This window comes from Ictalurus punctatus, unplaced genomic scaffold (assembly GCF_001660625.3).
Source record: "Ictalurus punctatus breed USDA103 unplaced genomic scaffold, Coco_2.0 Super-Scaffold_100, whole genome shotgun sequence".
NCBI lineage: Eukaryota > Metazoa > Chordata > Actinopteri > Siluriformes > Ictaluridae > Ictalurus > Ictalurus punctatus.
Window position 1 is genome coordinate 663954 of NW_026521086.1, and position 26168 is coordinate 690121.

Genomic DNA, 26168 nt, shown 5'->3' on the forward strand with positions numbered 1-26168 from the left:
TTACCTGCCGAAGCTGTAAAACTTTCAATAAACCAGTCAATAGATCAGCTGGATAAATGTAGATTTTTATTTACTGATGAGATGTATTGATGGTGTTGAAAGATTATTTGAAGATTTTTATTGATATTGAACAATCATTCAGTTCAATATTGAAAAAACTTGATAAATAGTTGATTAAATAAATGTGGTGTAATGTACTGAGTCAAATATGAAAACTACAAATAAACAACATCTATTTATATCTGTGTATAATTAAAAACCTCTCTCAATACAAGAAATTCATATCCTAAATGTTGCAAGTGATTAACCTGATCATTTTATTCAGCTGTTTAATTATTACTTTCTAAATAATAAACAAATGAATGTTCTGGATTCATGAGGAATGTTTATATTTTGTGTCCAAACTCAAAAGTTTAAACAAAGTGTATATTTATGATAATAAAGCACAAAGAACGTGAAACCTCAACACGTCTACAATCATCGATGAATTAAATATTAATTTAAAAAATTAAATTAAACAAGAGTAAGATGAAGTATATTTTTAATTAAAATGTAATTAGGAGCACTTTTAAAGTGGATTTGATTTAAAATAATGGTAAAGCTGGTTTTTTTTATGTATTTGTATATCTTATCCTCTATCCTCTAAGAAGAAGAGAATAATGAAGCTTTTTATGAAATAATATTTGGGTTTATTTTATTTTATTTTCTCCTCAAAGATTCAAATTTACGTCAACGGCCGTTACGTTGGTGACGTCACCACGAGCGCGAGAAGTCGAAGGTAGGAGCAGAAAGCGGTGTTAGTGTTAGTTCTGGCCCGTTTGGACCCAAACTAAAGTGAGTTTATTCGGTTCTGTGTAACCGAACCCGTTCTGTTTTTTTGCTGTATTGTGTGTATGTGTGTAGTTAACGGTGTTAACACCTGTGTTTCAGGTGTATCAGTATGAAGCAGGCGGTGACGGCGCACTGATTCACTCTCGGAGCTCGGTTCACTAATGACCGAATCACCGAGGAACCGACCAAAGATAACTCACACCCGCACGAAGAAGAACAAGAGGAGGAGAAGTGAGAAATAACATTTTAAAACTTTTTTTATTCACTCTGGTTCAGTATTAATGTTAATATTATACAAATATACTAGCGGTGCTAGCTTTTGAGGAGGCAGTCCAGTCCACGCATGCGCAGTGTAATTAATGAGCAAGCTATTCGAAATGTGATTAGCAAATAGGTCGATGTTATTTTTGATTCTATTTAAAACGATGAATTCACTCTGTCAATAACTGCCCAGTCTGAGAATACTGCATGATTTACTTTTATAAGTGGACGTGGCAGAACGACATTTAGCTTCACTGGCTAATTAGAGCTCTTTTACTAGTTTAATGGCTGAGTCATCCGGCTTCGCGCATGCGCAGTGTGGGTTAAGGCGCTATAGTTCTCTTCTTTTGAATTATTATTATTATTATTATTATTATTATTATTATTATTATTATTATTATTGAGACCATTTGGGGTGAATTTGGAGCATGTGGGGGGTTCGAGTGACCCCAGAATGACCTATAAATATTCTTTTAATATCTCCAGAACTGAAGCAGCACAAACGAATATTTTTACGGCACAAACCAGCACAAACTATTCTGCCGATGTTTTGTGTTGGTGGGGGGTCCAACTTCACGCAGGTTGTGTGCGTGTGTGTGTGTGTGTGTGTGTGTGTGTGTGTGCGTGCGTGCGTGTGTGTGTGTGTGTGTGTGTGTGTGTGTGCTCTTCAAATATCCAGATGTTCGATGGTCAAGTGTGTAGTGTACAGATAGAGTGCACAATTTAAGAAATAGGAACCAGTCAGAGAGAGGACATCGAAATAAGAACAGAAAGCACTGACCAAATAAGGAAATAGATTAAACTGGTACACGGCGTATGGGAGGCAGGAGATTGTGACAGTTATGTTGAATTATAACGTGTTGGATTATAGAAATAAATAAAGTGGTACTGATGTGTGTGTGCGTGTTTTTAGGATGAGCTGGAGTGGGGCAAAGAGAACTGCATTCAGATCAAACGGATACAAGAGGTTATGACTCTCACTCACTCACTCACTCGCACACATCTATACACACACTTCTCGACACAGATCCCTAACTATCATTTCTGGTGTGTGTGTGTTAGAGGTGGCCGAGTTGTTTGAGGATCTAAAGAATTGAGTGTCACAATTCAACATGCACATCAGCGAAACTTTTCCCTCTGACTACACCAGCACGCACGCACAGAAATTCATAGTGCAGGTAACACACACACACACACACACACACACGAGTAGAGCAGGTGTAGTTTAACAGCATATGTGTATAAAGAGGCTTTTTTCTTCAGGTCAAAATATATACAGCAGGGGTGCCCAATATGTCGATCGCGATCGACTGGTCGATCGCAAAGGAAGTGCAGGTAGATCGCTAGTTGACGTAGTTAGTTGACGTACAGGGCAGCCAGTCTGAGATCTCGTCTTTTCTCTCACCACACGTGTGCGATCAAGCGCGCCAGTGCTAAAGGCTAGCAAGCGAAATCGTGGGGAGAGGACATTTTTCAGTCTTTTAAAGAATTCATTGACAAAACCCAGCTCCAGTGTGCAAATTGATATCAGTCAATGGTTGAGCAGTGCAAATGGATTCATTGCCAAGTGCAGGGAAGACGATGCTTTCCCTGACTTCTTTAACTACCACTGTGTTGTGGATAAAAAATGTCATAAAATAAACATAAGGGAGACCTAGCATCCAGCAAAAGGGAGAAGAAGAAAAAAACGGGCACCTAGACACATAGAAGCGGGATTAGGCGGATATTGACGGATTGGAATTACACTTTAAAGATCTGTAAGAGCAGTAGTAGTCAAAAAAAGCCAAAAAGAGGTATACGAGCTGAGCTGAGGAGTGCTAATACACACACACACACGCTCGTACAGTCAAGGGCGGGCAAGTAGACACAACATACATACACACACATGAATAACTTTAATAAAATCTTATAGTAATAGAGAAACTCTATTAAAAACAGAATAGTAGGATATGCAGGACAGTAGAACTGTAATGATATTAAGAAGTTGGAAGTACAGTAAACCGCTTTTCAAGTAGTATAAATATATATAAAATAAGAAATATAGTGCAAATATGAAAATAAATTATAAACTAGAAATACAGGAAAATGTAAACTTACTCATGACTCAAATGGTGAGGGTTCTTGGCTCGCAAGGAAGGCCTTAATTTTAAGAAAGAACCATGAGGAACCAGTTATAAGGGTGGCTGGGTCAAACTGCCCCCCCCCAGAGATAATGATAAGACCAAGGTCCCTCCTGGTTGTTTAGTCGTCTTGTCTACGTCATTTTATTTACCTAGGTAATTGAGAATCCTGGTTTCTGAACACCTAAGGTAAATGAGAATCCTGGTTTCTGACCACCTAGGTAAATGAGAATCCTGGTTTCTGATTCTCTATGTAATTCAAAACGCTGGGTTTTTATTTTCTGGGTTATTAGAAATGCCTGGGTTCTGATTCTATGTGTAAGTGAAATAGGCCTTTTCTGGAAACATATGGGTTATCTAGTGTGTAAATACAGTATAAATACTGGAGCTTAAACTCAGGGTAGGGGGATCACTTCTGAGAATTCTCATCGGTGTGGATCTCGTGTGGTGGAATGGAACAATAAAGCTGGACCCTTGCTTCTTCTCACTCACAGCTGGTGTATTTTTTTCCATCTCCAACTGGTCTCAGAGGTAGATGTGAGTATTTATTGGCTTTTAAGTTGAGTTTTAAATGTTTTTGGGTAATAGGCTAAATTTGAGCCAACAACTGCATAATACACCAACAAGCCTTATGCACAAGAATGCTAAACGTGAAAGAGATCATGGATGTTGAAACAAAGATCGCCTGTTCTATACGTGCTAGTTCACTTCAAAGACGGCTGTTCCGTGCGCATCTGGAGAAGGCAGACTACGCGCAATCAGCTCATGCTACACACTGACGTGTGGACGGCTTAGTAGGTGTAAATTCCTGCAGAGATTTCGAGAGCTCTGTCCGGAGATAAGCGAGTTTCTTTTTGCTGTTAAACATGCAGAATACACCCAAGTCAATGATGATCAGTGGTTGCTGGATTTTTTTAACCGAGCATTTTTAACCGATCTGACAAACCTTAATTTGGAGCTGCAAGGAAAAGACAAAAATTAAAGGCAGTTAATGCCTTTAAACGGAAAATGCAACTTCTGTTTTCAAAGCTGCAGCACCATGTTTTTGGGAACTTCCAAAACCTCCCGTCAGATCTGGAGACGCAGCGGAAGGCTTGTGCGCAGTTTAACATTGCACGCTACACGGAGCAGATTGACAGCTGTCGGTCAGAGTTTGACAGACGCTTTCAAGACTTTGCTTTATTGGAGGCATTCGCCACATTCATGTGCTACCCGTTTAGGGACAATGTTGAGGTTGATTCACTCGCATCGAAAATTGCAGCGCTGTTTCACCTGAACTCGTCTGAAGTGGAGGATGAGATTTTTTGAAACTACAGACTGACATTCAGCTGAAGTCCAGGGCTCATGGACAGTTCTGGAACTTACTCACAGGGGAAAAGTACCCAAACATGAGGAAATGTGCCACCTCCTTGACTGCATTATTTGGCTCTACTTATTTATGTGAGTCAGCCTTTTCCCTCATGAAGATCATTAAGTCCAAATACCGTTCCACAATGACTGATCATCATTTGGAGGCCTGCTTGAGGCTGGCTACCAGCAGCTACTGTCCGGACTATGCAACCCTGGCTGATTCTATTCAGTGCACGTCGTCAGAGTAAGGTAATGACCAAAAATGTACTGAATTGTAGCGTCCCATAAGGGTTCATGCAGTTATGCAAGGTACATGAACATATATTGTATGTATGTGTATGTGTGTATATATATATATATATATATATATATATATATATATATATATATATATATATATATATAAGTATACGCAGTATATAAATAAATATGTTTAGCATTTTTAGTGTAGGTAGATCTCTTTGACTGGTCATGTTAAAAGTAGCTCGCAAGTCAAAATAGTGTGGGCACCCCTGATATACAGTAAATATAAATATTAGTCATAATTCGCAGCCTTAGAAGCACAAGCATCCAAAGTAAAATTGCAAATGCAGAGTTTAAAATTGTCACCATGACAAAGTCCAAGAAGTGTAACTTACTCCTGCAGAAAATAAATAATAATTATTATTAAGTATCAGTGATGTTTCCGTTGTTCAGGTGGTGATTGCAGGCGCATTTTATCCGAACTGCTTCCTCCAGGGAGCTGTGGACGAGGAGCTCGCCTCCAAGGAACTCTATGGAAACGACCCCAGGACCACCATAGTGGTATTCAGTCAGCTTCCATTTAACTAGGGGATTATTATTATTATTATTATTATTATTATTATTAATAATATTTCTCTCTCTCCCTCCCTCTCTCTCTCTCTCAGGTGTGTAATCTCCCTCCATTTGCATTCCTCTACTATAAACAGCTCCAGTCTCTCTTCAGACACTGTGGTTAAATCAAATCCATCTCCTTTGACAGCTCCAGGTGTGTGTGACACCACTGTGTGTGTGTGTGTGTGTGTGTGTGTGTGTGTGTGTGTGTTTAATTGTGATTTTCTATAAACATGTATTGTGGGTCTGTGTGTATCAGGGCCTATGTAGAGTTCTACCGCTCGTCAATGAGAGGTTCTGGCGTTCTCCCAGAGGTCTCTCTGTCTCTCCTCCTCACGCAGCAGAGACTTCCTCTCCATGTCAACGTTTAACCTGCTGGAGAGGTGGAGACTTGGGCAGGGGGGTAGTGTATCTCACACCTCAGATATACACGGTACACACACACACACACACACTGCAGCGAGCATCATCAGATGAGTCATGGTTACATTTTAAGTGAGAGTAGTCATGTGACCACATCCCCTAGACAGTGTGATGTTTAGATGATGTTCTGTACATTAGTGCTGTTCTGTTACAGGTCTCTCTCTCTGTGTCTCTCTCACTCACTGTGTGTGTGTGTGTGTGTGTCTCTCTCAGGGTGAATGTGGATTTTCAGAATCAGTCAGTGAGCCCTGTCGGGGTTCTGAGCAGCTCCATTGAGTTGGAGAATCTTCCGTCTAACCCTGTCTTTATCGTCAATATCACTGAGGTGTCTGTTCCGCCTCTTTCACTTTCAGTGCACAAATAAAAAAGAAGCAGTGTGTGTGTGCGTGCGTGTGTGTGCGTGCGTGTGTGTGCGTGCGTGTGTGTGTGTGTGTGTGTGTGTGTGTGCACTAACAGGAGGTCCAGGTGCAGCCTTTGGATATTGATGAAGATTTACTGCCCCTGCAAGACCTTCCTCAACTGCGTAGTCTGGAGCAAAGGATGCAACAGAGCCCAGATTACAAGCAAAATCTGGTGAGAGTTTTTTTCCTTTTTGTTAACAACTACTTGCACAATTACACAGCTACTGAGCGCATTTCTGTTTTCTCAAGGTGACACACTCGTACTCAAAGCACAACACTGAACACCACTTTGATATGAGGGAACAGTTATGACCTACTCTTTAGTAGAGATGGAAAACACACAGGGCAGGGTAACTGCAGGAGTAGTGAGAAGCACTGACACAGTTGACGAGGCAATACATGCTTATTAATTATTTGTTTTTATACTAGTGTATATTATTTTTTAAATCGGTTTCAGGTAAACTGGTTGGCGCTTATTGACGGGGTGTATGTGCGTGACTGCACCTGGCGCATATTGAAGAGGGTGATTGCTAACTCCCTGGAAAAGAATGTCAATTGGAGGGGAGTCAATGGAAAGACTTCACTGTCCGCTCTCCAACTCGGAGAGGTCGTGATTGGTAAGTATATCTGTTTACATACAGAATTAGCTGTCTCTCTCTCAGATGATATGTAAGGGGTAATCCACGGCTAGATGTGCATTAAACGATTTTAATGCATGATGTGGAGGAAAAGAGCCACTCGTTCAAATCGTTTAATGCACACCTAGCCATGGATTACCCCGCCTATACCATGGTCTTTCCACAATTAATAACGTTAAAGCTGTCATTGGTTTAGAAGCGCAAACTTTGATTAGAAGTTTAAAATAAACTTTGGGAGGTCCCACTTCGGCTCTAATTGGCTATTTATATTTCTCTGGTTTACTTTATTTAAATGGTTAGTAGTCATATGGATCCCAGCAAAGCTGGGACAGGCACGCCTTTAAGATTTATTAGTTGGAACGTCAGAGGTATGGGTAATCCTGTCAAGACATCTAAGGATTTTATACATTTGAAACATTTAAACTTCAATATAGTATTTTTACAGGAGACGCACCTACGTCTTAAAGTATTAAAGATCATCAAAGGTTACTCTGCCCTTGGGTGAGTCAAGTCTTCCACTTGAACTTTAATTCGAAAGCAAGAGGGGTCGCTATTTTAATTGACAAAAGGTCACAGTTTTCCTCCACTAACGTTGTTGCTGATGTGAACGGTAGATATATTATAGTTGCTGGTACTCTGATGCAAAGACAGGTGTTGTTGGTAAATGTACACGCTCCAAACTTTGATGATGTGGAATTTGCTAATAGATTGTTGAGCAATCTCCCTTTTTAAATACTCACCTGTAGATTTTCGGGGGAGATTTAAACTGTGTAATTCACCAAAACTTGGATCGGTCTAATCCCCGTACTCTGAATCAATCTGCTATGTCTAAAACATTTTCCGATTTTATGGGTCAGAACGGTCTCGTTGATCCCTGGAGATCCCGTAACTCTGCTCTTAAAAAGTTTTCTTTCTTCTCCCAGGTGCTATCCTATTGAAATCCTATTCGAGGATTGATTATTTTTTATAGACAGCACTCTTGATTCTTGTGTAGTTTCTTCTGACTATTTGGGTATTGTAATTTCTGACCATGCGATCATGAATTAGATATTCATCTTTCTATTTATAAACGTAGCCCACCGCCTTGGAGATTTAATTCTCTTCTTTTAGCAGACAGTGAATTCTGTGAGTTCATTTCTACTTCTATGGATGACTTTCTTTTCTTCAGTCAGAATGACTCCACCTCTTATTCATTGTTATGGGAGACTCTTAAATCCTATATCAGAGGGCAGATTATTTCTTACTCCACTCTCTGTAATTAAAAGCGCACTGCTAGGGTTAATGAACTTACATCTGCGATCAGTAGTCTCGATCAAAGATGTACGTTGAACCCCTCTCCAGAACTTCTTAAACAGCGAATCGACTTACAGGCAGAATTCAATCTTATTTCGACTAAAGAGGCGGAACGCTTGTTGTTACGTACTCGTGGTTCATATTATGAACATGGCGATGAGCCGAGTCGTTTACTGGCACGTCAGCTACGGCGACAGGCCGCTTCCCGTCTCATACCTAGTGTTAAAAACACTCATAATATCGTCACAACAGAGCCCATGGAAATTAATGCTACTTTTAAATGGTTTTACTCTTCACCTTATAAATCTGAATTTCCTGCAGACGATACTAAAGTGAATGCATTTCTTCAAGACCTTTGTAACCCTGTTAGTGATTCGAATACTGCCATGCAACTGGACTCCCCACTCTCTTCAAGAAATTTGAATTCAGTTAAAACTATGCAGTGTAACAAAGCTCCTGGCCCGGACGGGTTTCCAGTTGAATTTTTTAAAATGTTTATTGGAAAATTAGCTCCATTGCTTTTATCTGTGTTCAACGAATCCTTGGAATGTGTCTTTGCCTCTGACTCTGACACAAGCCACGATAGCTCTGCTTCTTAAGGAGGGTAAGGATCCAAGCTCCTGTGGTTCTTATAGGCCGCTGTCTCTGCTTAATGCAGATGTAAAGGTGTTGGTGAAAGTAATGGCATCTCGTTTAGAGGACATTATCCCTTATATTATATGTGAAGAGCAGAAGGGTTTTATAAAGGGACGTCAGATGTTTTTCAATACCCGTACGCTCTTTAATATAATTTATTCAAAGCATTCGGCAGTGCTTCCTGAGATTGTGATTTCATTAGATGCTGAAAAAGCATTTGATAGGGTTGAGTGGGAGTATTTGTTTGCAGTCTGAGGAAGTTCTGATTTGGGGATAAGTTTATTTCTTGGATTCGCCTCCTTTACTCAAGCCAGGGTTCAGACAAACGATACTTATTCTGATTATTTTACTCGGACGAGGGTCTCGTCAAGGTTGTCCTTTATCGACTCTGCTTTTTGCTGTCGCTATCGAACCTCTGTCTATCGCATTAAGATCTTCTCCCTTGTTTAAAGGAATAGTTCGATACGGTGTAGAATACAAATTGTCGCTATATGCTGATGATTTGTTATTGTATGTAACCGATCCTGTTGCCTCTATGCCTGCTGTCTTGGCTGTTCTGGAGTCCTTCGGTGTTGTCTCTGGTTATAAATTAAACTTGGATAAAAGCGACTGTTTTCCTGTCAATACTGCAGCATTTTCTCTCCAACAGTCAGATTTACCGTTTCGATTTAGTCAGTCAGGGTTTAGGACTTGCATTACCCAATTTTCAATTCTATTACTGGGCTGCGCACATCCATAAACTCTGCTACTGGGTTAAATCTCCTGGATCTTCTTGGTCTAAATTGGAACTATTGTCGTGTAGGGAATCCTCTTCACCTGCTTTACTTTACTCCTCTTTACCTACAAAACTCTCCCTATATACTGATAATCTAGTTGTCCTCAACACTTATGACTTGGTATCAGTTTAGACGGCGCTTTAAATTTGTAGGTGCATCCTCTTTGTGTCCTTTAGTCAACAACCATCTATTTCCTCCATCGTGTTTGGACTCCACATTCTCAGTGTGGGATGACAAGGGTATTAAACAAGATAGAAATTTGTATTCCGATGGTGTGTTTGATAGCTTTGCCAATCTGGCATCCACTTATGACCTCCCTGTGACGCATTTTTTTTCGGTATTTTCAAATTCGGAATTTCGTTTCTAGATGTTTTCCTGATTTCCCCTCTGTGCCTCCTGAACAGGCTTGGGAAAGCTTGTTTTCAAACAATCCACATCAGAGAGGAATGATGGAGCAGAAGGGCTTGCATGTGCCTTTACTAAATTCAATAACTTGACTTTTGATAGGTCACTTATGCACATACTTGCTCACTAAAATGGCGGGTGCTTGTGTCTTCTTGTTCAGCTTCTTCTTTGTCGGTTGACAGTGTTGTACTTGAGCGCCATGGTACTTTTATGTAGCTTCACCGGCTCCGGGCACGTAAACAAAAGTGTGAATCTCATTGGGCGGCCGGTTTCTGCTGCTTTTCCGCCACATGTTTTATGCCCGAGTGTGAAAACTCATTGACAGCGACAGGGGGCGTTCAACAGACCGTTTTGAACCGTCCCCGTGTGAACAGGGCTTTAGGTGTTCATTGTGTGCATTGTAGTGTGTTGTTCCTGCCGTGGAAATTAGACAACACTCTCAGACTCGTCCTCTGAAGGTAAAAAGGTTTATTACAGAAAGATGGTTAATACAGGATAGAATAAAGCAGGACAGAATAATGAGAGCGCTCTGAAGCCCTTGTACTAAACCACTACTATAGATATGAAACTCGGAGCATGACATCATTCTGTGTACCGATAAGAAGCAGTTTGAGGCAGTTCAAACAGGCTTTGTTTTAGGATCTTAGATGATGTTTAGACGAGCCTAGAACAGAAGAACATGTTTGTGTCTCTGTAAGCAGATAAACATTCTGTACTGATCTCAGTGACATCACATGGCCTTCTGAGTGGTTATCCTCACATGAGAATGAAACAGAACAAGAACAAAACTATTTCAAAGTAAAAATGAATAATTTCCCTCACAGTGTAATGAACAGAATCTGTTGTTTGTTAATAACTGGAATCTGTTCTGGGAGCGTCCTAGGTTGTTTCGTCCTGATGGCCTGCACCCCAGCAGCCACGGAGCGGAACTGCTGTCTGACAACATCTCCAAGACGCTACACTCCAAGTGACTGTCTACCGTAAGCACATCATCTACAATAACAACGTTCATCATAAGCAATGTTCAATTAATAGTCCAACACCTGTAGTACATTCTATAGAGACTGTGTCTGTTCCCCGAGCTGTACAAATACATAGACAATTTCAGAATGTTTGTTTTAGTAACCTAATTAACCTAAAATTAGATCATACTGAATGCACATCCAGCACCTTTAATCTGAATAGGACTATTAAACATTAGATCTCTTGCGTCTAAGGCTCTTATTGTTAACGACATCATTACTGATCAGGAATGTAATTTAATGTGTTTAACGGAAACTTGGATTAAACCAAACGAGTACCTAGCATTAAATGAAGCCAGTCCTCCTGGATACAGTTATGTACATCAGCGTCGTTCAACTGGGAGAGGACGAGGTGTTGGACTCATCCATAGTCAAAATCTAGTCGTCACACACAAACCTTGTCATAAATTTAATTCTTTTGAAATTCTTTATACCAGCATAACTTATGTAGCCACAAAAAATAAGTCAATTCCTCTAATTATTATTTACAGGCCCCCAGGGCCATATACTGAATTTCTTAGTGAATTTGCAGACTGTATCTCAAACCTGGTTGTGTCTGTAGATAAAGCATTAATCGTCTGTGATTTTAATATTCATTTTGATAACCCAGAAGACCCTCTGAGAACAGCGGTTGTGTCCATCTTAGATTCAGTAGGGATTAATCAGAACGTAATCGGACCTACTCATAATGGTGGTCACACTCTTGACCTCATACGTACGGATTAAATATAGAAAATATTGTAAAACTTCCACAGTCTGAAGTTGTCTCCGATCATTCTTATCTCGTTCATAATACGTATGGATCGTATTTCCACCTCGCCACCGCATAAAATGTACTTTCACACCAGCTACTGCACCGAGCTTCATCAATAACCTCGCCCAGACATCAGTTAGATTTGGATCACCGTCTGATCCGATAGAACTCGATCAGGCGACCGAATCAACGCTCCGCTACACGCTAGATCAGAGGTGCCCAAACTAGGGCCTGCGGGCGAAACTTGGCCCTTCACAGGAAAAAGTTTGGGCACCTCTGCGCTAGATAGATTAGAAAATGTTGTTGGCATTAAGGGAACGGTCCTCTCCTGGCTCAGGTCTCATCAGACCGATCGTTATCAGTGTTGGAGAAGATTTTTGATAGAAATAAAACACATGGGCAATAAAATATGGAGCATGAGAATTTATTGAGAATAAGGGAAAGAACAGAGTCACACTCTCTTCCTTATAGACAATGTCTCTTAAAAGTTAACTACAGCAGGCGTAGGGCCTGACCAAAAAGAGGAAGTGCAGCACACAGCACACACACCCAAGAGCATGAACACACACACACACACACACACCCAGAGTAATCAGAATAACAACGTAATTTCTAATGATTATTTTACTAAATCATACAGTACATATGCTAATAACAATGCAGAAAAAGCACACAGGTGATAAATGTCCTCACTCAAATACATTTATAATCTGAGTAATAACCCGAAGTATAAAGAACTGCAATGGGTATTAACTGCATTACCTTGAACAAACATCTTCAAATACCACACAATGCTTAGTATAATGTGTTGCAAATAGAGCTGCAACATCTAATCCATAATAGTTGATGAAAATCGATAATGAAAATCGTTGACTGCCCTCCTCCCGGAACGGTCATCGACGCCGAAGTCACGTGACCCGAGTGGTGTATTCAGGCATAGTTCATCGTTCTTTTTCTCTTTCTCTGGCGGTCTTTCTGATCGCAGCTTCAGGTTGCGTTCGGTGTGTTTTAAACGCTGACGGCTTGATTTGTCAGGTACGACTTCTTCATCGTGAGTCAAAGTGCACTTCAGCAGCGTGGCCCCCGCTCACTACACACACACACCTGTGTTCATACAAGCCCACTTTCTACACAACCCCGGATCATGCTGATTGATGATGTAAGGATTGAGGATGTGGTCATTTTCTTTAATCGCACGTCTATGATTAGAGAATCCGCATCGTGTGATCAAAAACGGAGAACGCGTGTTAATTTGTTAACCATTAAAACCAGTACCATTATTGGTTCTTAATGGTATCCACTAGACACAACATGCCACCAAAGCAACAGATTACCAGTAGACCTACAGGGACATTACAGATTCTATGAGGGTTTCTGTTGTGATTGTTTTTTTCAGCAGGGAAATTCCTATTTCCATTTTGGGAATAAATCTGAACAAAGTGTAACCAAATAATGAGCTAATAAAATTATTTATATGTAATTTGCATTCAGTCTCTCACTCTGGCAACAATGAGAAGCTGTGTTTTTCTTTGTTTATTTTACTTTTTTTTTTTTTTAAACTGTACAATATCTGGAGGGAAATACTAAAATAGTTTTATTTGATTTAAATGTATTAATATTTGACATCATTGCCTACTGGATTTCCTTTTTTATTTTAGTAATAAATCATAGCAAACTGTGACTAAATTCATAATGAACTAATTAATGCATAGAAGAAAAAAAAAAAATGTTTCAAATTGCACTCGATTGTTCAATCTGGTAACAATGAGAAGCTTTTATTAGTATTTATATAAACTTCTTGGGGGGGGGGGGGGGTACTAGAAAATAAATGTATTAGATTTAAATTGGTTAATAATTACATTGTGGATTCCTTTTTTTGCGCCTTTAACCAACAGTTGAATAATTTAATAATAAAAGTGCAACATATCTGAAATAAATATAAAATATTATTTATTTGTTTACTTGTTTGTTTAAACAAAAACAACTAACGACAGTTCCCCTCCCTCCTCACCATAAGTCAATGGTGCAACAAGGTATCTGGACTAGATGACCTATCTGGCCTTTGATTAGGCCTACTGCATCTTCTGATGGAGATGTACAACGAAGTGCGTGAGTTTAAGTCTTTTAAACTCACGCACTTCGTTTTACATCTCCATCAGTGTTCCTGTAGTTGTTGGCAGCTCAGCGGGCGAGACGTGTGGCTCTGATCGCTCGGATCAATAGTCTAAGGCTGGAAGTTCAGTGCATAGGGTAAGTCAACACCTGTTTCAGTGTTTATTTACAGTCACAGTGTTTAACTCACACTTCACGTGCAGAAGAAGGAGGACAGGGTAAAGGAAATGCGCCATACCGTGGCGTAGGGCACGGCCAACAGGCTGCAGCTCCAGACCCGGCGGTAGGGATGCACAATTCAGCTAATTAAAACTTGTCTATTTTTTTTTTTTAACTACGTTCAACCACTCTGCTAACGATTCATCGGTGACTCGATCACTTGAGTTTTATTTTACTGTGTTTATATTGTTTGGGGAGAGTGTGTGTTCTGTCCATGGATAACGGTTTAGATGTACAACGAAGTGCGTGAGTTTAAAAGACCTGTGCTCCTGTAGGTGTTGAGAGCTCAGTGAAAAAAAAGCATGATGTTTGAATGTGTACATATGAGTAGAATATTTGTTTTGTGAAATAAATGAAAACAAATGTTGATTACGGTTTTAGGGAGGCTGGTTTGCCTTTGAATAAAAAGTTTAGGAGGTAAAGCGTTTTTTTAAAAAAAAGAATTGCATGTATTTCCTTCTAAACATAAGCCTTTAGGATGTAAAAATGGTTAAAAGAGCTGTTTAAAAAGGATAACCCATATTACATGACTTCTAAGCAAAGATCCTTTATGAGGTAAAAATGTTAGTGTTGGCTAAAAGAATCGCCGTATTGTTTAAACTAGAAGATAGGTTTTCGCAAGATGTCTTCCATTCGCTTGTTTCACATCATATGAAAAAACTAAACTTAACTCCATGTATTTTTTGTATTATCATTTTGGTGGAAAAATTTTTTAGACATCATGGCTGGAAATGCACAGCAGGGCAACCAGCAGGCTGTACCACAAGACATGGCGGCGAGACGAGCGTCCCTGCAGACTTTAATTGATGATGCATTGCAGGAGCTTCAGAACGTTGTGTAAGTGCACAATTTGTAGTCAACACCTGTTTATCAGTGTTTATTTACAGTCACCGTGTTTAACCTCACGCTTCCTACCTCGTTAGGCAGATCATGTCTGAGGTCAAGGCACTCATCACTCAGATAACAGATATGTTAAAGTAACGTCTGAACTTATTCACTCTTATTCTCTGTCTCTCTCTCTCTACATTCATTATGAACCGGTTTCACTGACTGTGTTTAACGTGCAGGCTGTGTCCTTGGAGCATGTGACTTCTATTTCGTCTGTGTTTTCAGAAGGAGGTGGAAGAGAGGTGTTGTTTTTTTGTTGTTGTTGTAGTTATTGTTGTTATTGTTGTTTTTGTTAAATAAAAGGTTTCTTTAAACAACCAACACCTGCCTGACTGTACGAGTTATTTACATGAACGTCTTGCTATTAGGGATGTGAAAGTGATATCATCTTTTTGTACAGAGCATAATGGAACTGAGGCATCAGGAATCCCAAATCTAGTAATGAATGGGCAAGGATTTAAATCTACTCTGAGAATAGTGGACATGACAGTAAAGAAACCAGTCCAAAAACCATGGAGATCAGGGCAGAAGAAAAACATATGGCCAAGATGACAGGGAGAGCCATGGCATTTATCACACTTGTCCTCTACTTCTGGATATATTGCAGAAAGTCTCGACTTGGACAAATGGACTCTGTGTAAAACTTTGAACTGGATGAGTCCAAGACGAGCACAGGAAGTGGTAGACTGTATCCTACCTATAGCACGTTCCCAACACGCTTCACTTATCTGTACTCCTAACTCCATTTCCCACGCATTCTTAATTTTGGTACTCGCCTCACTACCTAACGCCAGAATGAAATCATAAATCTTAGATATCATTCCTCTCTGATGTGGATTGAACCCACTCAAGACTGTCAAATGCTTTTTCAGCGTCTAAAGAAATCCCAATCTCAGCCGAATGCTTTGAATAAATTATATTAAAGAGCGGGTATTGAAAAACAACTAATATCCCTTTATAAAACCGGTTTGCTCTTCAGATATAAGGGATAACGTTCTCTAAACGAGATGCCATTACTTTCACCAACACCTTTACATCTGCATTAAGCAGAGACAGCGGTCTATAAGAACCACAGGAGGACGGATCCTTACCCTCCTTAAGAAGGAGAGCTGTAGTGGCTTGTGTCAGAGCTGGAGGCAAAGACCCACATTCCAACGATTCGTTGAACACATAAAAGCAATGGAGATAATTTTCCAATAGATGCTTTAAACAATTCAATTGGAACCCGTCCGGGCCAGGAGCTTTGTTACGCTGCATAGTTTTAACTGAATTTCACATTTCTTCAAGAGGGAGTGGGGAGTCCAGTTGCATGGCAGTATTCGAATCAATAACAGGGGTACAAAGGTCTTGAAGAACTGCTTTCACTTTAGTATCGTCTGCAGGAAATTCAGATTTATAAGGTGAAGAGTAAAACCATTTAAAAGTAGCATTAATTTCCATGGGCTCTGTAGTGACAATATTATAAGTGTGTGCGTGCTAATCTTAAACAAACCTGTGCGTGTGCTGCGACGGGAAATACCGGTTTAAAGCGTGTTCGCGTTAAAGTCTTGCTGAAGGTGTTAAATATGTCACAGAGCCACACTCACGAGCGTCATAAACCGGTTTAAAAAAATAATAATAATTTCTGTTCCTTTGGTGAAAACTTTCAGAACGTTTTAAATCTATACCAGCCTTTTGTAAATGTATAAAAAAGTATATAATCCGTATATGTAAAATATTTAAATAAATAAAAAAGCAGTGCTCGTGTTTTTACAGGAGGTGACATTTTGTAGGAAAACGTGAATAGTGAACGCGCCTCTGGGACGTGCACTGTAGGGTTGACAAAAGGCCAAAAACGCTTTAACAACAAGTTTCAGCTCCAGTTAAAGGAAAGTGCTGGACTCAAGTAGTGTTTTTCCCCCTACAACGATTCCTAGATAACCGGTTTAGAGTGCAAGTAAAATATACTAACTTGTTGATTTGATCACATCACATTCCACAACACTGATTAAAGCTGAGGTTCTGATTCTCACAGGGGCCTCTGTTACTGACTGTTTAATACTGTCTCAGTTCTGAGATTCATTTAATGTTCAGTCGAAGTGAATAAGTTTCATATTTAGTGTAAAATATTCGTGTAATCCACCTGTTTCTAAATTACATTATATAGCACATCTATCATGTGCACACTGATATATATATATATATATATATATAGGGAATCACACACACACACCTCTACTGCATCCTCCAGGAAACACGTGAAGGAAACCTCACCTTTCCCGGCTTCTAATACACTCATTCATCTGCTTTAAATATACTTTTTTTCTACACATCCTCAATTCACAGCACCTGTTAATTCTTTATTTCCTTTTTTCTACATCACTCACTCTCTCTCTTAAACTCTCTCTCTCTCTCTCTCTCTCTCTCTACTAAACTAATTATACACAACCTCAGCTCACCCTTAAGATAGAACCGTTAAGTAAAATTTTCCTTCAGTCATCAGAACAATACATTAACTCTGACGTGTTTGACTGATAGCATTTCGCTTCCGTTCTTGCGGTTTTGTAAACATAGAGCATACGGACGCTCTGATCGCAGGCTTAATCTCGTATAGCTCGTATCTTTAACCCTGAAATTACATGGTTTTAAGCTAAATTAAGCTATTTAGATCGTCAACACTGTACGAAACATTCCCAATAAAATCTTGGACAAATTCTGTAACAAATTCATGCGCGTTCTCCGTTTTTGATCACACGATGCGGATTCTCTAATGATAGACGTGCGATTAAAGAAAATGACGCCCCGAACGCAACCTGAAGCTGTGATCAGAAAGACCACCAGAGAAAGAGAAAAAGATCTATGAACTATGCCTGAACACAGCATTCGGGTCACGTGACTTTGGCGTCGATGACCGATCCCGGAGGAGGGTCGCTCAGTCTGGCGTTGAGGAGAGCGAAGAATCTGGAAGAGATGCGTTTCTTCACCACCAACACGGTCAGTTTGGGCCTGTACACAGAAACACTGATGGCTGAGAGAAAACCCAAAAAGTCAAATCTGTTTTATGGAGATGTGTCGAGTCTCATGCGTAATCTTCACCCATGGCCTTGATGGACTGCGTGAACTGAGGCACTTCGTAGTCGACTACGCTCAGCAGCACGCCGTCGCCCACGCCATCTCGGTACACCACGATGCGTGACGGCAAACATTCGTTGTATTTGAAGTAGGCCTTCAGCGCAGCTGAGGAAAAGAAATCAAAACAAAAAGCCATGTCTTAATGCGCTTCTTAACTGAAGCGACAATTCTAAAATCGCTCACTTTTTCTCCCACGTTCCGTCAGACTGCAGTGTGAGTATTTCATCCTGAGTGTAAAGTCGGTGTAACGAGGTCATTTATGAGCATGATGTTCCTCCCAGACTGCATTTAGCATACAGAGCACATAGCATACAGAGCATGGCCCAGACCCTTTATGAGGAGGATGAAGGTGGCGGTAGCAGCGAGGAAAACAACGTTCAGAGGATTCAAGACTAAAAGATTGTGATTCTGTCCTTCAACTGGAAGGAAATGGAAATACAGAGAAGAGTGTGTGAGATTAAGAGAACCAGCTCAGGCCTTAGTAAAGAATCCTGAGATGCAGGAAGTAGTGTTAAAAGTCTCTGAAATTTCCCACCACTGAGCTGAAAAACTCTTGTTGGATTCATAATCTTTACTGATCGTTTGTAGTGGTAACAATATGCAGATATACGAGGGATTAAAAAATATCAACAAATAAAGAAACCATGAGCGTGCTGCTATATGTAGAAAGATTATCAACCAACGACAGGATGGTGCAATGTGACGCACCACGAAGCTAAACAGGTCTTCCTGATGCTTTTTATTCCTTATACCACAGCAATTTGACAAACATTTTATTCATTAAAAGAACGATATTGTGCTTTTTCTCTCTCCTAAAGTTAAACCACAAAGGGTAAACGATAAACCACAAAGGGTAATGCCCTCTCTTCTGAAGACTGGTGGAAAAGTTCAAATCTAAAATCTAGTTCATTAAACACAAGCCTTCTTAAAGCTGTTTACAGAGTCCACACAAGTCATGCTTTAAGTACCTGGACATGCCCGGGTTGAGGCTGGCCACCAGTGCACCGATGGATCTCTTTCCTGCGGCACTGTCGTGGTAGCAGTCGATACCAACATCATCAGGTGCTTCAACTGAAAGAGCAGGAGAAGTCACTAAAACAATGTTTTAATAGAATAACATCAGGGTTAGGAGGTGCCACTGTTGATCAGTTACAAGATCAGATATCCTTTTAAGTGATGATTTTGGTTGTAGTTGAAATCACAATGCCGGATATATTTCAGTTACTTGAAAAACTCCCAGTGCTTGAAGAACAGAACCGTACCGGGATCTCGACGCTCCACAGCTCTCCTTCCATCTTGCAGTTCACCTGCAAGGAGATCTTTGTGGCTATGGTCATGAGGGTCTGAGGTCTGCTGAGGGTGCGAGCCACCACACACTGGCTTGGAGTGGGACAGTCCGCACACAGGTACTTCTTCACGCAATCATATTTATCCTTACGGTTGGCTAACAGGATCACAACCACCTTACACACATGATTTAAAGTGAGTGATTCAGAACAAGAAGTAATGGTAATCTGTAGACTGAGGCTGTTAATCTGAAATTATCTTATGCCATATGCTTAGACCCATAAAAGGATATACTGTGACAAAAATCACATAGAAGCAGTTGCACTGCACTGCGTGTGTCACATCACAAAAGGTGAAACGACTTTAACAAAGAAAATCAAACAACAATATCCGTAAACATTCAATTTAATAAATAAATAAATAAAAACAGTTTCATTTAACTTATTTACTAGAAGTGTCATGATCCTAGCTTTTATTTTCCTTAATCGAAAGCTTGAGTAACAGCCGATACCCATCCGATATTGTTTTCTTTAAGATCTACAACGCTCATTATTTTAACTGAAGCACTCGGTTTACCATTAAACTTTCATACAGAAACCCATACATAAAGTATGAATATAACGAATTCAATCCTAGTGAAAGAACAGTCACGTCTCTTACATGCATCAGTTATATGATGTGATTTCTGTTATCTCTGATAGCCGATCCACCGTTTTTTTGCTGCTATCAGGTCCTGGATCAGTGCCATGTAGGGATGCATGATTATGGCCAAAATGATAATCCCGATAATTTAGATTAATACTGAGATCTCGATTATCACGATTATTCAGTGATTTTAGTGATAACATATTTTATTGCACTTTCACATTTATTAAGTTTTCTCATGCCACAATACAACACACAAGTAGGCATGAGAAAACTTGAGCTGGTCAATTATGACAGAATTTCGGAACATAGTGTGAGCCATGACACATTAATTTACCTTCTGATAAACTAAATCTAATATTTTCAGTTCATTTTACAGACTGTATGCACAAAACAACCGTTAACCTGTTCACCTCGTAAACAAATAAAATACACCTCAATGTTCAGTGTTTGAAGTCTGCTCCTCTTAAATATATTTAAAACTACACTATTAGACATTTCCACTCTCCTGGTTCTGGGCTGGAGTCAGTTCTCGAACCGCTCTGTGTGTATTGTGTAGATATCTGAATAATCTCATATAGGATGTGATTGAGTGAGTTCATTTACCCGTCAGATGCAGAGCGCTTTAGTTTAATGGTGTTCATTAGGGATGCTCCGATCAGGATTTTTACAGATGATACGATCCAGATACCAATCTTTTTTTTATTTAAACTTTAATCAGGAAGTCTATCATAAACAGTTAAATGTAAGCTCTCTGCTCATGGACACTGTTAACTGAATTAAAATAATAGCAATGATACTGTTGGTTAATTGATAAATAAACAAACATAAAATATTTATTTTTAGATATCTTAAAAACAATAGAGTCCTAATTAAAAGTAGACTAACACAAAATCCATATTGTGGAAAAGTGATCCATATTAGGAAAAAGGATAATAGCTTTCAATGAAATAGCGAACTAAGCTTAATGTCAAATTGATATTAAATGCAACCCATAGTAATTAAACATTATTTCATTTCATTTATATTTAATGAAGTTATATATATATATATATATATATATATATATATATATATATATATATATATATATATATATATATATATATATATATATATCTCCAACCATCCAACCTGGAGCCTGTCCCAGGGAGCATCGGGCACAAGGTGGGGTACACCCTGGACTGTCCATTGCAGGGCACAATCACATACACACTCACACATCCATTCATACACTACGGACACTTTAGACACGCCAATCAGCCTACCATGCATGTCTTTGGACTGGGGGAGGAAACCGGAGTACCCGGAGGAAACTCCCGCAGCAAGGGGAGCACATGCAAACTCCACAAACACAGGGCCACGGGACTTGAGCCCGACCCTGACGGTGTGAGGAAAACGTGCTAACCACTAAGCCACCGTGTGCCCCCATATGTATGTATGTATGTATGTATGTATATATATATATATATATATATATATATATATATATATATATATATATATATATATATATATACACACACACACACACACACATATATATATATATATATATATATATATATATATAAAATGATTTATTTATAACTAAGCACATTTTCTTTCTTTACATTTTAGTAGTTTTATTTTTGTTTATCAGTTTTAGATCGGTTCCCCAGTACAGTGTCCATGTCTGCTGATAATATTTTGGGGGGATTAAATTAAAACATGGAAACTGGAGTTGACTTTTCTAGTGATATCTGGCAACCGTGAGTTTAAATGAAGTGAATTAGAGTTAGTGAAGGAGAGCGGCAGTGCACTGTATGTTTACAGACGGAACAGTTGTTACTCTTGATTATGATTGGTGAGGAATTTTTTAATAAAGAAGTTTGAATTAAACCCACCTTATAGCGTGTTAATGTCATGATTTCTCCTCACGCAAAGCACTGGAGCTCGAAGCGAACGTGGCAGCTCGAGGGCTAAAATGCTAACTCCGTTTCTGGGTTTTGGCACTACAAAATGACGTCATCCCTGCGCTTCCCTATGGTGATTGGCTATAAGTGTAGGGAGCACTTGATTTGATCTGCAGCTGAGTTTTCTATTAGTGGAGGACGAACTTTTAACGTTAATATTGCAGTCGATCATGTTCATTTAATCGTCGGCCGTCAAAATCGTAATCGCGATCGATATTCCATTAATTGTGCAGCACTAGTGCCATCTATATTATTTTCCCATAGTAATGTGGGTTTTTTCTTCTACCCCCCCCCTTTATTTTATTTATTTTTAAATCAAAGTCCTTTCAATCATATCACATACAAGCAGTTATCTAATCAGCCAATCATGTGCCAGCAGCACATTGCATAAAATCATGCAGTTACAGGTCAAGAGCTTCAGTTAATGTGTACATCAAACAACCACGGCATGGTTACTGGTACCAAATGGGCTGGTTTGAGTATTTCAGGAATAAGGCGTTTCCATCCACACACATTGGTTGCTCTCTCCATGTTTTTTGCACCATTCTTAGTAAACTCTACAGACTGTTCTGTGTGAAAAGCCCAGGAGATCAGCAATTTCTGAAATACTCAAACCAGCCCATCTGATACAAACAACCATGCCACAGTAAAGGTCACAGATCACAATTTTCACCCATTGTGATGCTTGACGTGAACGGTAACTTTTTATGCATTGACGTGAACGTTAACTCAGGTTCTTTTTATGCATCGTGCCGCTGCCCCATGATTGAATAACTACATGAATGTGAGGGTGTTTCTAATAAAATGGACAGCGAGTGCATTACTTATTCAGTCAAATAATGAATATAATGGTCATCACATGTACGTTTTTTTCTAAGCAATACAATACATTTTCTATACCTTAACCCCAAAAAAGTATGGATACTAACCTGAACATTTTCAGCATAGTAAAATACTTTAATATTTGAATCCTAAACAAGCTACATGGTCACACTTTATTCTACCCAGTGTGTGAGACCCACCATCTGAACCTGTTGCACCGCTCTCTGCTGCAGAGCTCTCAGCAGAGCCTCCTGTCGATCATCGTACTCCATCCTGCACACAGAAAAAAAATGAAGTGAGGGAGAATAAAAAGTGTTAATGCTGCAATTAAGACATGATCCTTGCTCAACATGGCTCTGGTTCAAATAAAACACTACGCACAGTAACCACTGCCTTCCGCTATGAATGAAAGAAAAGCTGTCGAGAAGCTCTTCATTTTAGAGCGTGCAGTTCGGAAAACACGTTTATTTGCCGAGATCATTGAAACGTTTGTACCTAACTGATGGACTGCAGCTGAATACGGACAATATTAGAGCAAAGTTCTGCACTACCTAATTGACGAGGACCGCTTTAATAATTTGAAATTAACAGTGCTACACACTAGCGTCCCTTTCATGAAGCTCACGAGGAGTGAATTTTAAAAGGAGCCCAGGACGCAGTAATGGCACAGGCTACAATTTATTTCTAAACACTGGTCAAGTGTGTTAGCTCACATTCCCGGCCTCTGAAGGTGGATGCCCACGGGCACTTTGTTGAGGGTCTGCAGCAGTGAGTGAGCGACGTCAGCGTTATGGCGCGTATGGGACAGCAGCCAGATCTCCAGAGGCATGCTGGTCATCAGAGGAAGACCTCGCGTCTCTTTAGACCAATCCGCGTCACATGGGTTGTACTCGTACTGCGCGCGCACACACACACACACACACACAAACTCTACTCAGCAAGAGTGCGACACGTGTCGTGTACAGTTATGTTCTCTGTGTTCTGTGGTCCACCTTACTGCTCTCGCTCCCTGTAGGATCCTCTCAGCAGGAAGAACTCTTCCAGTCAGATTCAGCAGCTCGTTCTCAAAGCTTAGACCCCATGTGCTGAGTGTAGTCTGAACACTGGCATTCCTGGAAGAGATTCACTGAAAAATTCAGCAGTGTAAATTGGTATAACGTTCATTTCAAACATTTAATCGTACACCTTCAGATCAAAAGGCTTTTAAGATCATGAAAAACATTCTAGTCGCGTGTCCACAAACTTTTGATCGGTAGTGTATATCTATCATTAAACTTAAGAATGATATAATCAGAAAAACCATCACGCTATATGTTCAGCCTCGTGTTGCCCGGGATAGTCTCTGTAAAGTAAATACACATCCCTTATATGCATGCTACAAATGTTTCTTTTGTAAAATTTGTCTCTGGCTTGCACGTTAAGGATAAATTTCTAAATGTAAAGAATGTATAAGTTTCTGTAAAGCTGCTCTGTGACATCGTACGCTGTTAAACGCGCTATTCAGACAAAAGCAGAATTGAATTAATAATGCAGTCGCTTTTATCCAGTACCTGCTCATGTTGTTGATGAATCTGTTGAGGCGGTTCTCCCACTGTTCTGGGGTCAGTCTGGTGTGAGTGGAAAGGTCCTTCATGATGTTAAAAGTCGTGCGCATCTTATCAGTCAGACCTGAGCAAGTTACAACAATTAGTGCGATAAGAAGCAGACAATGATTAAGCGCTGTGTTTCTCCCGCTCTGTGAGGGAGACCTGTGAGGTAGCAGAACTCCGGGATGAGTAAGACAGGTCCTGGTGGAGGAGCTCCAGCAGGACCCAACCTCCTAACGTGACTGACCAGCAGAACCTGGTTCCTATCAGTGATCTGCAGATCATATTCCTAAAAAATATATATTATATCCCACAAAGAAATTAAGATGGGAACAAAGTCAGCAGTGAAATGAGGCTCCTTTAATACTGTTTAAAAAGCATCTCAGGGAAATTCCTCAAGATATCAAGTGAGAAATGCCAAGAATACATTTCTGGAAAAAGGGCATCTACTTTGAAGATCCTAAAAATTAAAAATTCATATCCTAAATTATTTTGATCTATTTTGGATGTATTTTTTTCGGGGGGTGAATAAAGAATGAATGTGTCTTTAACGTTTGACGGTAGTGTATGTTTCCAATGCAAGTGCTATAGTATAGGTGTGCTGGGTTATATCTTATATAGGTCTATTAGGTTATACACGTGTCTATATGCAGTGGTTGTAAGTAAATATACAAGAACTGTGGCTGAATATCTAGTATATAGTTATTTATCTCTTTATTTTCCTTTGTTTTCGTAGTATTGTTTTGGTATTATTATTATTATTTTTCCATTTTATTAGATTTTTTCTGCCAATCGACTGCCCACACTCCAGTCCAGTAGGTGGCGGTAATGCATCTTTAGCATTAAAACAAAAACGAAGAGAACTATAGCGCCTTAACCCACACTGCGCATGCGCGAAGCCGGATGACTCAGCCATTAAACTAGTAAAAGAGCGCTAATTAGCCAGTGAAGCTACATGTCGTTCAGCCACGTCCACTTATAAAAGTAAATCATGTAATATTCTCAGACTGGGCAGTTATTGACAGAGTGAATTCATCGTTTTAAATAGAATCAAAAATAACCTCGACCTATCTGCTAATCTCATTTCGATTAGCTTGCTCATTAATGACACTGCGCATGCGTGAACTTGACTGCCTCCTCAAAAGCTAGCACCGCTAGCATATTTGTATAATATTAACATTAATATTGAACCACAGGACTGAATAAAAAAGTTATAAAATGTTATTTCTCACTTCTTCTCGTCTTGTTGTTGTTCTCCGTGCGGGTGCGAGTTATCTTTGGTCGGTTCCTCGGTGATTCGGTCATTAGTGAACCGAGAGTGAATCAGTGCGCCGTCACCGCCTGCTTCATACTGATACACCTGAAACACAGGTGTTAACACCGTTAACTACACACATACAGAACAGAACGGGTTCGGTTACACAGAACCGAATAAACTCACTTTGGTTTGGGTCCAAACGGGCCAGAACTAACACTAACATCAACACTGCTTTGTGCTCTTCACTTCGACTTCTCGCGCTCGCGGTGACGTCACCAACGTAACGGACGTTGACGTAAATGTGAGTCTGTGAGGAGAAAATAAAACAAAATAAACCCAAATATTATTTCATAAAAAGCTTCATTATTCTCTTCTTCTTAAACACGATAGAGGATAAGATATACAAATACATAAAAAAACAGCTTTATCATTATTTTAAATCAAATACACTTTAAAAGTGTTCCTTTCTAATTACATTTTAATTAAAAATATACTTCATCTTACTCTTGTTTAATTTAAT

The 26168-nt window shown here is 39.6% G+C and overlaps 1 protein-coding gene and 1 long non-coding RNA gene across 5 annotated transcripts; one reads left to right on the forward strand and one right to left on the reverse strand.

Moving 5' to 3' along the window:
• Positions 1 to 752: 752 nt before the first annotated feature.
• LOC128629687 (uncharacterized) lies at positions 753 to 19364 on the forward strand. Of its 2 annotated transcripts, XR_008394045.1 has the most exons (12): positions 753 to 834; positions 931 to 1062; positions 2006 to 2059; positions 2155 to 2270; positions 5259 to 5366; positions 5471 to 5571; positions 5677 to 5850; positions 6054 to 6413; positions 6699 to 6858; positions 10873 to 10969; positions 19027 to 19157; positions 19317 to 19364. It is a non-coding gene; the product is annotated as an uncharacterized LOC128629687 (long non-coding RNA). The 2 variants fall into 2 exon arrangements; XR_008394046.1 differs by lacking the exons at positions 19027 to 19157; positions 19317 to 19364 and adding an exon at positions 13783 to 13881.
• On the reverse strand, positions 17843 to 25948 carry LOC128628679 (piwi-like protein 1). 3 transcript variants are annotated; one of them, XM_053678372.1, is made up of 10 exons: positions 25832 to 25948; positions 25623 to 25750; positions 24355 to 24472; positions 23802 to 23916; positions 23518 to 23699; positions 23005 to 23077; positions 19358 to 19558; positions 19064 to 19166; positions 18060 to 18200; positions 17843 to 17969 (listed from the first exon to the last, which is right to left on the reverse strand). In XM_053678372.1, the coding sequence occupies exons 2-10, from the start codon at positions 25693 to 25695 to the stop codon at positions 17959 to 17961; spliced, it is 1017 nt and encodes a 338-aa protein (XP_053534347.1). In that variant the 5' UTR covers positions 25696 to 25750; positions 25832 to 25948; the 3' UTR covers positions 17843 to 17958. The 3 variants fall into 3 exon arrangements, with proteins under 3 accessions (XP_053534347.1, XP_053534346.1, XP_053534348.1); XM_053678371.1 differs by having other exon boundaries at positions 17843 to 18200; XM_053678373.1 differs by lacking the exon at positions 19358 to 19558 and having other exon boundaries at positions 17843 to 18200.
• Positions 25949 to 26168: the final 220 nt, after the last annotated feature.